Genomic DNA, 17,392 nt, shown 5'->3' with positions numbered 1-17,392 from the left:
AGATGGCAGTGTCTTTTCCCTTCAGATATCCATGTTCCTCCTGTAACAACTAAACTCCTGAAGGAGATTCAGGCACAGAAGCTTGGAAGGCTCTGGGTTGAATGTCTGACATACTATTTGTCACACTTCACTATTCAATTAACAAGAATAGTCAAGTTCCCCAAAGTAGAACTTTGAACAGTTCTCTCTAATCTAGGGTGCATCAACTCTAGAGGAACCCACTAATGGGTATACAATAAAAGCTTACATATATCTTTCCGGTTAGGGCCATAGCCTTCATCAAACACTGAAGCCTGTCATGCTAAAAGGGTTAAAAAAAGAAACACCGACATTCATCTACCAACCTGATGCCTAAGTATATACTCTAGAAAAAGCATGTATATGTGCACAAGGATAGGCGTACAAGAACATTCCTTGCTGCACTCTTTGTAACAGCCCCAAATGGGAAACAACTGAGAGGACCATTACCAGAAGAATAAATAGCTTCGTAGTCTTACAATGGACAACTATTTAGCAGTGAAAAAAAAAATTATAAGATACTATCAAACACAGATAAGTCTTTAAAAATGTTAACTAAAAGAAGTTGCAAAATAGATACAGTATGGTACCATTAATATAAAGTTGATATACAAAATAGTCACATATTTGTGAATCTCCTCAAACAATATCTAGTAAAAGTATGAAAATATGCATGGGAAAGACAGATACCAAGTTCAGAGGTCACCTCTGGCAGAGATGAGGAGAAAAGCCATCAGGCAAGGGCCTATGGGGCCCCTTCAGCTGTTTTTATAGTAATTGATCTCCTAAACTAGGCACACAGGTAGTCGCTGCTCTGTTCTCTATCCCTTTTCCTAGGTCTGCCTTTCCAGCCTTCAAGTGCTCAGTGTGTTTTATATCCCATCCCATAATCCTACATGTGCCTCTTTTTATGCCCTTTTGCTCATCTCACCCTCAAATTTTTGTAGCAGTCCCTCCCATTTGTTTCTTTTCTTATATCCTCACTTTTCAACATTTGATATTTCAGAAATTTCCTGTAAAAATCCCCACTTTCCACCTTTTCTAAAAAGCGATCCGAAGACCCGGCGCCACTAGGAGCACATGTGCCAGGACAGCGATCAGCTGGAGCCGTGATGGATGTGCTCTGCCATTTACCACAGGCCTCGCCTCTCCCCACGTCTCATTCATTTAGCTTCCTACTTGGCCCCTGGACACATGTGAGACTGCAAGCTCTAGCCCAACCAACAAGCAAACAGTCTATTATTTAACCTTCTCCCCCAAACCACCCAGCCCACCAACCCCAGACATGCATATCCAACTGCTTTCCAAAATCTTCACTTAGCTCTCTCACATGCATCTCACATTTGCATCTTCATTCAGACCCACTCACCTACAAATTAGTGCTGCTTCCCTAACTTCCTTTTCCTCAGGAAATGGAAACTCTATCCTTGCAGTTGCTCAGACCAAAAACCTTGGCTGTCTTCCCCGACTCCTCCCTTTTTCTCCACCCCAAATCCAATCCTCTTAGCAGTACCTTCCAAATACATTTGGAATCCAGTCAGTCCTCACCCTCATGTACCTTCCAGACTACTATAACAGCTGCTTCACTGCTTTCTCTGAGTCTGCCTCTGCCCCTCCATCTACCCAGCCTCACCCATCCATCCAGCCTCAGGGCAGCAGCCCGTGGGATCCTAGGAGCACTGAAGTCAGGTTACATCACCCCTCTGCTCCAAACCCTCCAACACTTTACGGCTTCTCAGAGGAAAAGCCAAAACCCTCCTAAGTGCCTACAGGTTTCCTTGAATGACTCAGCTCCATCTATACCCAAGAAGATAACTAGGCTTCCTCAAGTAGGGCCGCCTGCGACAACACAGCAATTGTGAGCATTCTCAGCGTTTGACACCACTGGCTTCTCAGGGGTCTGGCCGGTAGAGGGAGCACAGCATCACCTCCCTACAACAGACACAGAGCACGCAGACAGGCACCTTGTACATTTTAAGTGCTCAACAAATGTTACTTCTCATAGTTCTGATGCTCTTTTATTATCCAAAATGAGTTAAGTTCATTTGTCAGCATGCAAAGAAATAATTATTATATATGGTCAAAATTAATCCAGAAAATAAACTGCCATGAAATATTTTACATGGTTTTTGTATATCCAACTCTGTATAGCATATAAACAATACATACGAAAAATACTAAGATGTACTATGTACTTTTACTGGGAAAAAGAACTTCACTGGCGGGCATAGCTGAATGTGAGAATACTGGCAAGTGCAGTAAAACTCCACAGTACCTGGGGCAGAAACTTCCCTGTCTCTCCGCAATCTCAGGTGGAGGCAGGGCCCCAGAGCACGCGGCAACACCGTTCCTTTACAAACTCCTGACTGAAATTAGCCGTCTTTGTGTTCCACCTTTCCCTCTCCCCAAACATAGTGTTGTCGAGTTTCTAACCTTCTGATGATTCCCAAAACAGGAGACAAAATACCAGCTTTGATTCAGTTTGAAGTTGCTCAATCAAAATAAAATGGAAACATAATTAATTATTAAAAAAACAAAAACAAACAGTATAAAAAGCTCTAACTTTGGGGATAAACAGAACCAAGTAAACTTGAGGATTCAAAAACACAACAGCTGGCACAGTTCAACATTCTGCTCTATGATTTCTAGAGGGAGGGAGGTCTGGTCTATTCAACAAAGCACGGCAGCTCAGGACACCATCACAGCACAAAACACCCCTCCAGGGGAAGCGCGAGTCGCCCCGTTTCTCTTCACAGGCCCCATTATTAACAGCAATCGAAGCAAACGCAAAACATGTTCTAGAAAACAAACCCCCAGAGAACTGTATGTTATTCAAATGTGCAAATGAAGGGGTTGAGCAAAGGCAGTTACCGTGGGACCTAACAAACAAGAAAGCACACGAAAGCTCGCGATCTCCGGGAGGAACAAGTACGCACCCACCGCTTACAGGTCTTCACAGGTGTCGCCAAATTTTAATCAGCATATAAAATTAAATTTTGACATAACTGAGTTTCCATACTGTCTTGGCGACATCTCTCAGATGAAATATTGAGCTGAGCAGGTCACAGAGATGTGCCGTAATGTGGGGTAAAACTTGTTGCAAGAACAAAGTGGAGGAGCAGTGTCACATGACAAGGATGTAAAGGTGAAGCCAGAGAAGTCAGCCCTCAACTTAACCAGGACGCTGCTTCTGCAGAGCGCTAACATTCGCCTGTAAGTGTCAGCTGCTCTACCTAACCAGGACGCTGCTTCTGCAGAGCGCTAACATTCGCCTGTAAGTGTCAGCCGCTCTACCTAACCAGGACGCTGCTTCTGCAGAGCGCTAACATTCGCCTGTAAGTGTCAGACAGGCACACACAAAGTAAGGAGAAAAGAACTCAGTTTACATATAATGCATAACATCACCTCTCCCTACCTACCTACTTACTATAAGGAGAACATCACCTATGTTACTGTCTCATAATTATGTGATTAACATTTTAATCGACTAAACTCTAAACCCATTAGTGGCTTTTGATTCTGGTCAGTTGGGACTGACTGTAAAGTGCCAGCATTTACACTGGGTGGAAAATGAAGCAGAGAACCACGAACGTTACCACCCTCCATATTTAAGAAATGAACAACATACCCATATGCAAACATTCCCTGCGGCCAAAACATGAAATAAAACTTTTGCATTATAATATCCTATGTAGGGCCTCTTTGTTCCTTTCTTTTCATTGAATCCACCAGAAAGACTAGAAAGAAAAGCCGGGGGACACACAGACGGCCTACAATTCATCAACAACCACAGTGATTCCTCTCTATTGTCACAGGCCATAATTAAAGAGGGTTCTTTTCAAGTTCTTTCCACTGGCTCCCAAGAGCCAGGAGAGCTGGCTTCCGGGGTCTGGGTGTTGACACACACAGGACAGCAGGCAGCTCTGGAACAGGGCACTGGGGTTCCCCGAGCATTCACCCAGCTCCTGGTATCTGCCTGGCACATTCCTTTCCTCAGCCTATTTTAATTTGATAAAATTAAAAACAATCGTTATTAGGAAAAAGCAATGCAATAATTTTTTATAAAATGAGAAGGAAAGAATAAGATAGGACAAATGCTTCATTGGGTTTGAAAACAAAAATCCCACCTTTGACAGCCAGGTAAAGGAAAGCATTTTTCCAAAGCAACAACGTAAAGAATAAAAGACCTCTGTGAGCCACAATCCTTCCCTTGCACTCTTTCTACTTCACACCAAGTTCCTTCCAGCACACAGCATACTCAGCCACGATGAACTATACACAAACTGAACAAGCTATGGGAGCAGCGTCTTCAGTATGCTACAATAAGGCATCCACACTCCTCATTTCTTCACGGCTGATTTCAGCTGTCCTTGTTTTTCCACTCAGCTTCACCGTGAGTCAAAGGCTAGAGTCATTTCTCAGCGACTTTGGTCCAAAGCAGAAATAAGATCCTTTCCCAGACTGAAACTCGCTACTTATATTTTCCTCCCAACCATGACTCAGCAGGTTCTTCAGATTTTGCTCAAAGAATTTACCTGAACTAACCTCTCACTTTAGAAACCATCTGCATTTTGAATTCCTTTAAAAGCTGCAAATTACTTTACCAATCTATTCCTTCAGTGTCATGCAGAAAACACCTTTACTTTTGGGTAATTGTCCAACCATCCCCACCCCCTTCTTTTTTTTTTTTTTTTTTTTTGAGGAAGATTAGCCCTGAGCTAACATCAACTGCCAATCCTCCTCTTTTTGCTGAGGAAGACTGGCCCTGAGCTAACATCCATGCCCATCTTCCTCTACTTTATATGTGGGATGCCTGCCACAGCATGGCTTGATAAGCGGTGCATAGGTCTGCGACCAGGATCCAGGCTGGCGAACCCGGGTCATTCAAGCAGAGTGCATGAACTTAACTGCTATGCCACCAGGCGGGCCCCAATCATCCCCTTTTCTCTAAGGACTGTCCATCACTCAAAGCCACTGCTGAAGGAGTGGACCTCCAGCCAACTCTGTCCCCTCCCAGAAGCCTATCAAATCAGGGGTAGACTTCTGGCCCATGCCTAACCAATCAGATTCTCTAATTGAACGGTGTTGGGTACTAGCCTCCAGCAGTTATGCTGGGCTGGGGCTGGAATGGTTGTTTTTTCACCATGTGTGTACTGAAGAAGAAAAGGCCAGACTTCAGATAGAGAAGGAATGACCCAGAAGCAAAGAGAGAAGCAGACGAGAGATTGTGGGTCATTAGAGAAAATGACTTTGGCTGCCAATCATTTAGTTCCCAGTTCAGGCCACCACCTCCAGCACTTGGTTTCAGTGAGGTATTCCTGTATCTTTATGTAAAGTCCCATTTCTTCTTAAACTAGGTTATGTTCCTACTTGCTGTAATGAAATGGTACCTAAGATGGCCACATGAGCACTAACTTCTAAACTATCCCCTAATCTATGAGGCAGCAGTCTCCAGAAATCAAAGGTTAAAAATTAAAGAGGTGGGGGTGCCAGCTCAGTGGCATAGTGGTTGAGTTCACAAGCTCTGCTTTGGAAGCCCAGGGTTGGCAGGTTCAGATCCTGGGCGCGGACGTATACACTGCTTGTCAAGCCATACTGCAGTGGCATGCCACATATAAAATAGAGAAAGACTGGCATATATGTCAGCTCAGGGACAATCTTCCTGAAGCGAAAAAAAAAAACCAGGAAGATTGGCAACAGATGTTACCTCAGGGCCCATCTTCCTCACCAAAAAATAAATTAAAAATTAAAGGGATGGGGAAGAAAAAAACAGTGGAACGAGAAAAAAAAAAAAGCAGGGTAAGATGAAAAGGACAGACTCTTTAAAAATGGAGTGTTCAAGTCAAGAGAAATTCAGTACCTTCTATGCGATCGGTATTCAATCTGTTCAGCACTAGGAGATGAAAAGATGGGTAACTCACAGTTTTGCCACCCAAGGAGGAGAATCAGGAAGGCAGACAGAAACGAACAATGCAGTTTAGGATGTGAGGGCCTGCTACCTGAGACACATACGAGGTACCACGAGTACGTGCCAGGGAGTTGGGCTCTGACAGACAATTCTAAGTAGCGTGAGAACACACAGCTGGGGACCACTGAACGAGCTTTAAAATCACGTGTGGTAGGTGGTAGCCAGGCACGATAAACTCCTACCGATTACCAAACAGAGCAAAGCTGGTCATCCCAGCCTCAGACCATCAGATAGCGTAGTTCAGGAAGGAAGCTTCTGGTGGACGGATCCTCTCTAGATAACTTGTATGAACCCTTTCAATTTAACTTCACATTATAAAGTTACTTAAACGACACCACGTCAAATAGCATGGTAAAAGCAAAATAATCTTCTAAGTAGTTATGACCTCAGAGATTACATCTTACAGTGAGTAACAAAACAAGAATGCATAGTATTAAATAGGTGATTATATTCTAAAACTGTTTTGTTATTTCAGGATGCTGAAGGACATGAGCAATATTTTATATGAAGTGTTAAAAGATTAATAATCTTTTATTTTCTAAAAAGCAAAAAATTATGAATCATGGGGCCGGCCTGGTGGTGTAGGGGTTAAGCTGGCGTGCTCTGCTTCGGCAGCCTGGGGTTCAGATCCCATAGGCAAACCTACACACCACTCATCAAGCCACGCTGTGGCAGCATCCCACATACAAAGCAGATGAAGACTGGCACAGATGTTAACTCAGCGACAATTTTCCTCCAGCAAAAAGAGGAAGACTGGCAACCAATGTTAGCTCGGGGCCAACCTTCCTCACCAAAAAAATAAATAAAAAATAAAAAGTTTATGAATCATAAGCAAATATAGTGTTCTTAAAATGTTAAAACTGCTATCCCACTTCTAGGAATGTATCCAAAAGAAATAATATAGACCATGGAAAAGCCACACATGAAAATATTCTAGACAGCATAACAAAAAATCAAGAACAAGCAAAATATCCAGTAATAACCAGCATATTATATTGCTGTTGGAATATTATTTGATTAAATATAACTTAGCCACTAAAAAGAATAAAAGATAATGTACTAACAAGATGAAATATATGTTAAATGGGCAAAAAGGATACAAGATTTTGTGTATATATAGAAACACGTCAAAAAGGAACAGGTGACAATGCTCACATTACAGTGGTGAGATGATGAATGGTTTACTTCTCTAAGATTTTTGGTCGAGATGTTGTATTTGTAAACTTTTAAAAAAACACTCCCCCGCCCCCTCTTCCTCCTCTGAAGTATTAGAAATAAAATGCAAACCTACTTCATCAGAGGCAGATCGAAGACACTGGACAGCAGCCTGTTTTTTCATTTCTTCTACAGTTAGATCTGAGCACTTTTTCTTACTCTTTCCCCATTTCTTAGAAGCTCCTTTTTCCCAGCCCAGGAAGATGTCATTCTCCTAAAAGAAGATTGGACAAGGTTCAATGAACATGGTTAAACAGCAAGTTTCAAACACAATTATTTTCCACATGCTTACACATACATTCCCCTACCAGATACATCCATTCACAGATGGTGCCCACAGATCAATGAAGAGAGCACAGAGCACTGTCACTCAGTGCACTTCAGGACAGTCCATTTGGTGGGTACCTATTAAGATTATTATTTATCATCTTAATAAATCTGACCCACTTATATTTATAGCGAATGCTAATAAATGACTCAGACATTTGTATGTAAATATTATTTAAATTTCAGTATAAATTCTAAACTATATACACAATTAAAAGTTTTCTCTTCTGTCTTTCCCACTCTGCAATAATGGATGTTCACATTACTATCAGATTTTAACATCAACAGTTAAATGCTTCAATCCCTATTTTCTGTATCTTGTAGTCTAAAAACAACAGCTATAAAATATTTTGTCAGTATTTTAAGGTTTTTTCCCTTAATTATACATGCCCATTATAGAAATCTGAAGAAAACTTGAAAAGCAGGAATAAGAAGGCAAAATCACCCATGATCTTACCACCCAGTGAAAACTAGAACAATTTGATCTGCTTCATTTGGTCTTTTTTGTATGCTTTAAAAAACCCCACATAATTGAATTCACACTATTTGTATAATTTTGGACTTGATTTAACTTATTATATTGTAAACATTATCCCCATGTTACTACAAATTCTTTGGCTTTAAATATTCCAAGATACAGGTTTACTCAGCTATTTCCCTAAACTGGAACTTTAATATTTTTAATTGCTTTGCTACTTTGTTTCATCTTTAAAAGAGCCTCTCATTTGATAATTAAAACCAGTGGACAGACAACAAGGGAAAAAACAGATTAGAAAGATCGACAGTGGCAAAATTAAGAAAATTACTTAGAAGAATACTTGGCTTACCGTGGGCCCTCAGGAAACAGACGTGAGTAAATGAGTGAGATAAGATAAAGAAGGGAAAGCATAATAATAATTAATTCAAAAGATTTTTTAACATCAAATCATACACTATCAAACTGTCTAACCCAATTTTTACTTTGATTCAATGCATAAAAATGACTTTTATGCCACCAGATAAGAGTGGGAGAAAACACGCTTCCCTCTTCACTCATTGTAATTAGCATACTTTTACTTAATTTCATGGGCATGTCTGCAGATCTCATGAACCTGAAAAACATTTTCTGGCTGAGTGGTGTCAATTCCATTTTCCAAGAGAAAATGTGCTTGATGGTCAAGTAAGAACTATGTTTCCATTTATCTAACATGTTTGGCTAGACCACACTTGAAACCTGACATTTTTGATCAATGATATTTTCTGGAGATAGGGCTTGTCCTTTAATAGGAACAGAAGACAGAACCCTAACAATGGAGATCTGAAGCTTCTGAAGGCAGAGAAAAATGTTGCAATTTTCTCTATTGTTCATAGGGTATAAAACAAAGGGGGTATAAAAGTTATTTGTGTAATTATTGAAAACACGACTCATTTTTGTTCGAGCTGCTGAGATCGGCTTTCTCCTTCCTGAGCAGTGTAAGCGCGTGTCTGCTGAAGCTGTATTGTGGCTCAGCAGAAGTGACGCACACTCAAAGGCCCTAATACAGCTTTATTATACAGACAGAGGGAGTTTCAAACTCCACATGGACACGCGGTCCTTTGGACAGCAGTTTGACAACATGTACCAAACATCTTAAATGTGTACATGCACCTTTTTTTTTTGAGGAAGATTAGCCCTGAGCTAATATCTGCTGCCAATTCTCCTCTTAGTGCTGAAGAAGACTGGTCCTGAGCTAACATTCATGCCCATCTTCCTCTACTTTATATGTGGGACGCCTGCCACAGCACGGCTTGACAAGCAGTGCATAGGTCCGCACCCGGGATCCAAACCGGCAAACCCCGGGCCACCGAAGCAGAACATACGAATTTAACCACCGTGACACCGGGCTGGCCCCTGTACATGTACTGTTAATCCAATAATTCTACTTCTGGGAATTTAGCCTAAGGAAATAATCACCAAAGTGTGCACAGTTAGCTACGGTGATGTCTATCAAACAGCTGTCAACAATGGCAAACATGTAGAAACCACCTAAATGTCAAATAAGAAGGACTTGGTTAAATAAGTTATGACTCATCCAGGCAACAAGATATTATAGCCATTGAAGACAGTATGAAGCATATTTATTGACATGAAAAGCTATTCACAATATATACGAGAAGTAGTTTATGCAACAGTATCATCTCATTTTTAGTTAAAATACACACACACCCCCTTAATGTGCATTAAAAGTTTGAGAGAAAGGTACTAAGAGATTACCAAGGAGCTTGTCTCTTGGTGAGTAGGGGTAGTGTACTATTATTCTTCTTGTAATTAGGTCATACTCCTCTAATAGTCAAAAGTTTCTGTTTTCTTACTGGAAAACATAGGCGTCAAGAATAGAGAAATGAGAAATACCCCTGTCCACCTCCACCTAGAGCAGGCATCTGGCACTAGCTTTATGTCTCCTGGCTGGCATCCCTTTGTTTATACATGAATATGGATCCATCCATTCATCCAGCAATCAATTAGGTGTCTTCTTTGTGGCACTAGGAATATAAGAATGAATACAACACAGTCCCTGCCTGCCACAGGTACACAGTCCAGTGCGAAATAGACACGTGAGCAAACAACTGCGGCACGGCTGCCGATATTGTAAAGGTCTACTGAAAGCACTTAGGAAACACAAAAGAGGCACATTCTTTTCTTGGCCTGGTTGGTAAGCAAAGGCTTCCTACAGAAGGAAGGTCACTGAAGCAGAGTCTTACAGAATGAATGGAAGTCTGGGCTAGGGTGAGGGGGAACACCAGGCAGAAGAAACAATGTGCCACAGCAAGGGACAGCAAACTTTGTCGGTAAAAGGCCAGGTAGTAAATATTTGACACTTTACAGGCCAAGAGGATAAATCAAGGATATAATGTAGGGATTTCTACAAAAAAAAAGAAAAGAAATTTTCACAATTTTTTTATTGATGAAATTCAAAATATAATTCAATACAATTTTTTTGTAATTCATATCTACTAATGAGTAGAATGGAGCTCTTTTTGGGGGCGAGAGAACATTTGCTTAACTGGGCTTCAGAGTTAGTGTTCTCTACCATCAAAATCAACTACAAATGTTCATCTGTTAATGCTCCTTTTCTTTATAACAGCTTTACTGACATACAATTCACATACCACAATACTGACTCTTAAAGTGTCCAGTTCATTGGTTTTTAGTATAATTCACAGGGTTATGCAACAATTACCACTATCTAATTTTAAAAGATTTTCATCACCTCAAAAAGAAACCCTGTACCCATGAGCAGTCACTTCCCATTCCTCTCTCCCCCAAGTAACTGGTAACCACTAATCTGCTGTCTCTATGAGTGTGCCTATAGTGGACATTTCATGTAAATGAAATTACACAATGTATCTCCCTTTGTGTCTGGCTTCTTTCACTCAGTGTGATATGTTGAAGGCTCACCCACATGGTGACACGTGTCAGTACTTCATTTACGAATGAATAACAGCCCATTGCACAGATGTACCACATCTTGTTTATCTATTCATCTACTGGTGGACATTTGGGTTGTTTCTACCTTTTGGCTTTTACAAATAATACTGGAATGGACATTCATATACAAGTTTCTGTATGGACATATATTTTCAATTCTCTTGGTTAAATACCTAGGAGTAGAATTGCTGGGTTAAGTAGTAACTGTATGTTCAACCTTTGGAAGACGCGCCAGACTATTTTTCAAAGCAGCTACAAATTGCACAATCATACTAGCAATGTTTGAGGGTTCCAATTTCTCTACATCCTCATCAACATTTGTTTTGACTGTGTTTTCTGTTTTAGCCATTCTAGTGGGTATGAAGCGGCATCTCACCACGGTTTTGATTTCCTTAACAACTAACGACGTTGAGCATCTTTTCATGTGCTTATTGGTCATTTGTATATCTTCTTCAGATGGATATCTACTCAATTTTTTGCCCATTTTTAACTTATTCTGAATACACGCTCCTTATCACACATATGATTTGCAAATATTTTTCCAATTCTATAGGTTGTCTTTTCACTTTCTCGATGATATCCTTTGAAGCACAAAAGTTTTTCATTGTGATGAAGTCTAATTCATTGATGTTATCTTGGGCAGCTTGTGCTTTGGGGTTATGTCTAAGAGACCACTGCCTAATCCAAGTCATGATGATTTACTCCTACGTTTTCTTCTAAGAGTTTTATAGTCTTAGTTCTTTCATTTAGGTCTATAATCCATTTTGAGTTAATATTTGTATGCGGTATGAGGTAGGAGTCCAACCTCATTCTCTTACATTTGACTACCCTGTTGTGCCAGCACCTTTTGTTGAAAAAACTATTCTTTCCCCATTGGGTGGTCTTGTAAACAAACTAACCATAAATCTAAAGGTTAATTTCCAGACTCTCAGTTTCATTTCATACATCCATTCCATACAAGTACCAAACTATCTTGATGACTGGAGCCTTGTAGTAAGTTTGAAATTGGGAAGTGTGAGTCCTCCGACTTGGTTCTTCTTTTTCAAGATTTTTTTGGCTATTCTGGGTCCCTCACATTTCCATATGAATTTTAGGATCAGCTTGCCAATTTCTGCAATAAGGCAGCTGGGATTCTGATACAGACCGCCTTGAGGCTGCAGATCAGCATGGGAGCACTGCTATCTTAGTAATGTTACATCTTCTGATCACGAACATGGGATGTTTTTCCATTTATTACGTCGTCTTTGATTTCTTTCAATGACGTTTTATAGTTTTTAGTGTACAAGTTTTGCATTTCTTTTGTTAAATTTATTCCTAAGTATTTTATCCTTTTTGATACTATGGTAAATGAAATTTTCTTAATTTCATTCCTAGGATTTTCAATATATAAGATCACGTCACATATGAATAAGGATAGTTTTAGTTCTTCCTTTCCAAACCTGGATGTCTTTTCTTTCTTTTTCTTACCTTACTGCCCCATCAATACTGATTTATAATACCATTTTATGTATCTCATCTTTGAAAATGTCTTTTCACATAGATACTGCCAAATACCGATATTAATCCACAGGCGTGAGTTTAACTGAACATATTAATTGCTTAGAAGGCATTTATAGAATCGTTAGGTTCTTCTCTTGACATTTGCCTTTCAGCATGTCATCACACTGTTGATCAATCACTTCCAAGTGAAAGTTAGGTGGAAGCTTCTCAACTTAACAGTTAAGCAGATTTTGAGACACAGACACGTCCTTTGCACTGTGTGAAAGTGTGAAAAGTCCCGGTGGAACTGCATTTTAGTCTTGGACAACACACTCACTGCAAACCTGTAGGAGGCTGGAGAGTCTGCTCCTTGTTTTAACTTCTGACAGAATGAAAATGTAAAAAGCAGCTCGACATTAATTTGTGATTCTGACAATGTTAGCTGTTAGAATGACTTAACTGCATTAAACATTTTGCATAAAAGTGTATTTTGCCTTGTAATTTTAGGTTGAATTCATTAAGAAACATTATCAAGTCTGTAGCAAAAGCTACACAAACAACAGCATACTAAATACACTTTTCTGCATTCTGCTCTTTCTACTTATTATGTCTGCGAGCTCCCTTATTCTATTTTTTTCTGGCTTCACGCACTGCGTGAATGTGTTATGACTTATTTAACCAATAGCATTGAACTAAATCAGATTTTAAAAGAACATAATATAAAAAAAGATTCAAGATATCGCTAAGTTATTTATTGTTATATTTTTAGTTTCCTACACTGTATTAATTAAATGTCCACTAGACATAAACATAAAATACTAGACATGTGCCAAATATTTACTCAATAAATTCAATAAAATCAAGTATAATTTTTCAAAATCGTAATCTTAAAGACAGAATACAATGATCAGTACCAAAAAAAGATACAGTTAACGCACATCTCAGCATGAGAACACCTATGGTCGGGTACTTTTCCAGATACTACTGTGAGGTAATCTAAGGCTAGAATTTGTATTGACTTTCTCTTGCTGTCTTCTATCAAGAAGGAAACTGGTAAGTGGAGGAAGAAACAGAACACAGCCTTCTGAAATACAGCTGGTACTGGTGACGTCTGCTGGAGCTGCTCGGCAGCCACCCCTGCCTCCCACACCTTCCCGTTAACAGCGTTCTGAATAAAACCACATGTGTTTGAATGGGACTAATGCCACCCTCATCTCTGGGCCCTAATTGGCTTAATACAAATCAGCGTGTCTCACCCCTTTGGCCCCAAAGATTGGCTGAGAGGCATGTGACCAATCAGAAATGAGCATTTGAAAATGAGCAAAAAAAAGGTTTTTGCTGGGAATGTAGGGAACACACCTCTAGAAAGCGTGTGAGACTATGATGCCAGAAACCAAAACTGCTGTGCTCTTTGTCATTTGCCCTCTACCCTGCAGGCAGCCGGCAAACCAAGCCGACAGAGGGAGGCAGCAGAGAGGCAGAGCAGAAGCCCTAACGACACTCAAGCTCTGAATCAAACCAGGCTGGGGCCAGCCCTACTTCTGGAATTTTAGTTACATGAGACTTTTTCTTTTTCCCCTTAAGCCTATTTAGGCCAAATTTTTGGTTGGTTGTGAATGAAAGATGTAGCTAGAATTTGAAGAAAGGCCTCAGCAATAAATCTACTTCTCATTGCTCAAAAGAATTGCAATTTGCCTCTAAAAAATGAATAGCTCCAATGAAACAAGCATAATTTCAGGTTAACTGCATCCATTTTTTTTCCTACTAGGTCTTCAGCCAACAGTGACAATTTCCTCACTGCCTTCAGTTGTCCAACCAGCTTACCCCCACTGTGCATGCCATTCTGTACTGCTGGCTAAATATAGCTATGGGTCTTTTTGTCTCCAGACTAAAATATAAATCCCCTAGCACAGCACATCAGGTTCTTCAGAATTGAGTTCCTGCTTGCCTTTCCCAGTCTAATCTCCTCCCACTCCCTCACCACACTCTTTTCTGGCCTCACAACATCAGGCCCCTTCCTGTTTCTGTGACCTTGTACGCACTCTGCATTTCTTCTCCCTCCAAGGCTGTTCCTGTACGTCCACTGTCATTCCGACTGCCACCATCTCCCACGCACAGTGTCCCTTGCTCTACAGCCAAGGCATTTTACAGACCCCTAAACTGGCAGCTGTCTCCTAGGGACCATCCATAGTCGTCTCTGTATTCCTGGTGCCTGCCACATGTCCAGCACATCATGGACAATCACATGGTGAGAAAGCAGAAACGTGCATTTTAAAAATGCAATATTTATATTCAAAAAGTTTTCTCTATTCTACGAAAAGATTTTACCAAAAAAACATTTTATTAAGGTATCTCAGGCAATCTGTGGACATGAATTTGTGGTCTGGTTATTAGTACTAACTCCTACTCTGAATTTATTTTCATATTCTTTAAGTGTCAAATTTAATTAATGTCTATTGAGTGAATGTTTGTTGAAATGCAGTATATATAGTGCGACACCTGAGGAACCAGGATGGGTCAGATTTTTACAGTTGCTATTGTTAAAAATTACAGTAATCTATAAACAAAAGATTGCAGATGCTAGCTTTTCCAAGTAGTGAAATGCCAAACTAATGGGAATATTCTGCAAGAGTGCGTTACAAGTGGACTGAAAGAACCAGTGAACTCTGCTGAATGCAGAAGCGATCAGTCTCACATAGCAATCAGCACTGGGATAATTCTTATTTACCATGTGGGCAAATATAAATAGTGCAATACTTCAGCTACACTTCTAGAATGATGGACTCTGAGCTGGAAGATACAATTCAATTAGTGGATTTAAAGGAAATCGCAACACAGCTACAGTAAACAAAACAGTGTCGTACTGGCATAAAGACAGACACGTAGACCAATGGGATAGAATATAGAGCCCAGAAATAGATTCTCGTATATATGGTCAAATGACTTTCAACAAGGGTGCCAAGACCACTCAATGGGGAAAGGACAGTCTTTCAAATGGTGCTGGGAATTCCACAAGCAAAAGAATGAAGTTAGACCTTACTTAACACCAGATACAAAAAACTAACTCAAAATGGATCAAAGACCTTTATTAAGAGCTGAAACTATAAAACTCTTGGAAGAAACAAAGGGGAAAGCTTCATGACATTGGATTTGGCAATAATTTCTTAGATATGACACCACAGGCATAGGTAACCAAAAAAAAAAAAAAAAAAGAGACAAACTGGACTTCATCAAAATGCTTAAATTTTGTGTATCAAAAGACACTACAAACAGAGTGAAAAGGCAACCCATAGAATGGGAGAATATATTTGCAAATCATGTATCTGATAAGGGGTTAAGATCTAGAACATGTAAAGAACTCCTACCACTCAACCACAAAATAAACAACCAACCAGATTCAAAAATGGGCAAAGGACTTGGACAGAGCTTTCTCCTAAGAAGATACACAAATGGCCAATAACCACATGAAAAGGTACTCAACATCACTAATCATTAGGAAAATGCAAAGCGAAACTATAAGATACCACTCCATACCCACTGGGATGGATACCATCAAAAGAACAGAAAATAACAAGTGTTGGTGAGGATGTGGAGAAATTGAAACCCTGCAAACTATTGATGGGAATGTAAAATGGTGCAACTACTGACCAGCCCCTCAAAACATTAAAAACAGAATTACCACATGATCAAGCAATTCTACTTCTGGGTATATTCCTCCAAAAACAGAAAGCAGCGTCTCAAAGAGGTATCTATACACCATGTTCACAGCAGCGTTACTCTCAACAGCTAAAATGTGGAAGATACCCAAGTGTCCACTGACAGACACCTAAGTGAAATACGGCATGTCCATACAATGGATTCTTATTCAGCCTTAAGAAGGAAATCATGACACATGCTACAACATGCATGAACCCTGAAAACATTATGCTAAAGTCAAATAAGCTAGTCACAAAAGACAGTGTATGATTCCAGAGATATGAGGTTCTTAAGAGTGGTCAAAATCATAAAGACAGAAAGTACAACGGTAGTCACCAGCAGATGGGGGGAGAGGAGAATGCCGACTTATTGCTTAAAGGGTATAATGTTTCAGTTTCACAAGACGAAAAGAGTTCTGGAGATGGATGGTATTGAAGGCATACACAAGAATATGAATATACTTAATACCACTGAATTGTACACTTAAAAATGGTTAAGATGGCCAATTTTATGTTGTATGTATCTTACCACAATCAAAACACACCAGAGGTTGGGGGAGAAACTGCAGAAACTTTCCTGAAGGGCAGGCCCCAGTGTGTAGCCACAGCATCTGCACCCACCCTGGTCATGCTTCCCCTACACGAGCTGAGAAAGAAGGATACGTGTATTTGTTTGTTCAATAAATTTCTGAGCATCTTCTACATCCCAGGAACTGTTTTAAGGGCTGGGAATACAGCAGAAAACATGGCAGACAAGGTTCCTCACTTCATGAATTGTATATACCAGCAGAGGAGGCATACAAATAAATAAAAAATAATTACATCACAAATAATCATACAATTTCAGGTAGTAACAAGCGTCATAAAGAAAAATAAAGTAGGAAAGAGGACCGAGAATGGAAGGCTTCTATTTTAAATATGGTGGTCAAAGAAAGAGAGGATGAGACAAGCAAAATAGACACCAAACTAAACAAGTAAACAAATAAATAGCCTCTTTTAAAAAGCAACTGGTAGACAAGCCATGAAAGAAAAATTGGGTAAGCTGGACTTCATTAAAGTAAAAACCGCTCTGTGAAAAACAATGTCAAGAGGAGTAGAAGACAAGCCACAGACTGCGAGCAAATATTTGCAAAAGATACATCTGATAAAAGACTTATCCAAAATATACAAAGAACTCAAACTCAGTAATAAGAAAGCAACTCGGCTAAAAAATGGGCCAAAGACCTCAACAGACACTCCACC

General features: G+C 39.9%; 1 protein-coding gene across 5 annotated transcripts in view; it reads right to left on the bottom strand.

Moving 5' to 3' along the window:
- The window catches only part of KIAA0232 (KIAA0232 ortholog), an 81,204-nt gene that overhangs the window by 27,184 nt on the left and 36,628 nt on the right, over positions 1-17,392 (bottom strand). For all 5 annotated transcript variants that reach the window (XR_011502373.1, XM_070506272.1, XM_070506274.1 and 2 more), the window contains exon 3: positions 7,278-7,415. Coding sequence is in view for 4 of the 5 variants with exons in the window: in XM_070506272.1 (XP_070362373.1) it covers positions 7,278-7,415 (138 nt within the window). In the remaining variant the exon portion in view is untranslated. The remainder of the gene's footprint in view (positions 1-7,277; positions 7,416-17,392) is intronic.

This window comes from Equus asinus, chromosome 3 (assembly GCF_041296235.1).
Source record: "Equus asinus isolate D_3611 breed Donkey chromosome 3, EquAss-T2T_v2, whole genome shotgun sequence".
Taxonomy (NCBI): Eukaryota; Metazoa; Chordata; class Mammalia; order Perissodactyla; family Equidae; genus Equus; species Equus asinus.
The sequence above is the reverse complement of the archived record's forward strand: the minus strand, read 5'-3'. Positions and strand labels throughout refer to the sequence as shown.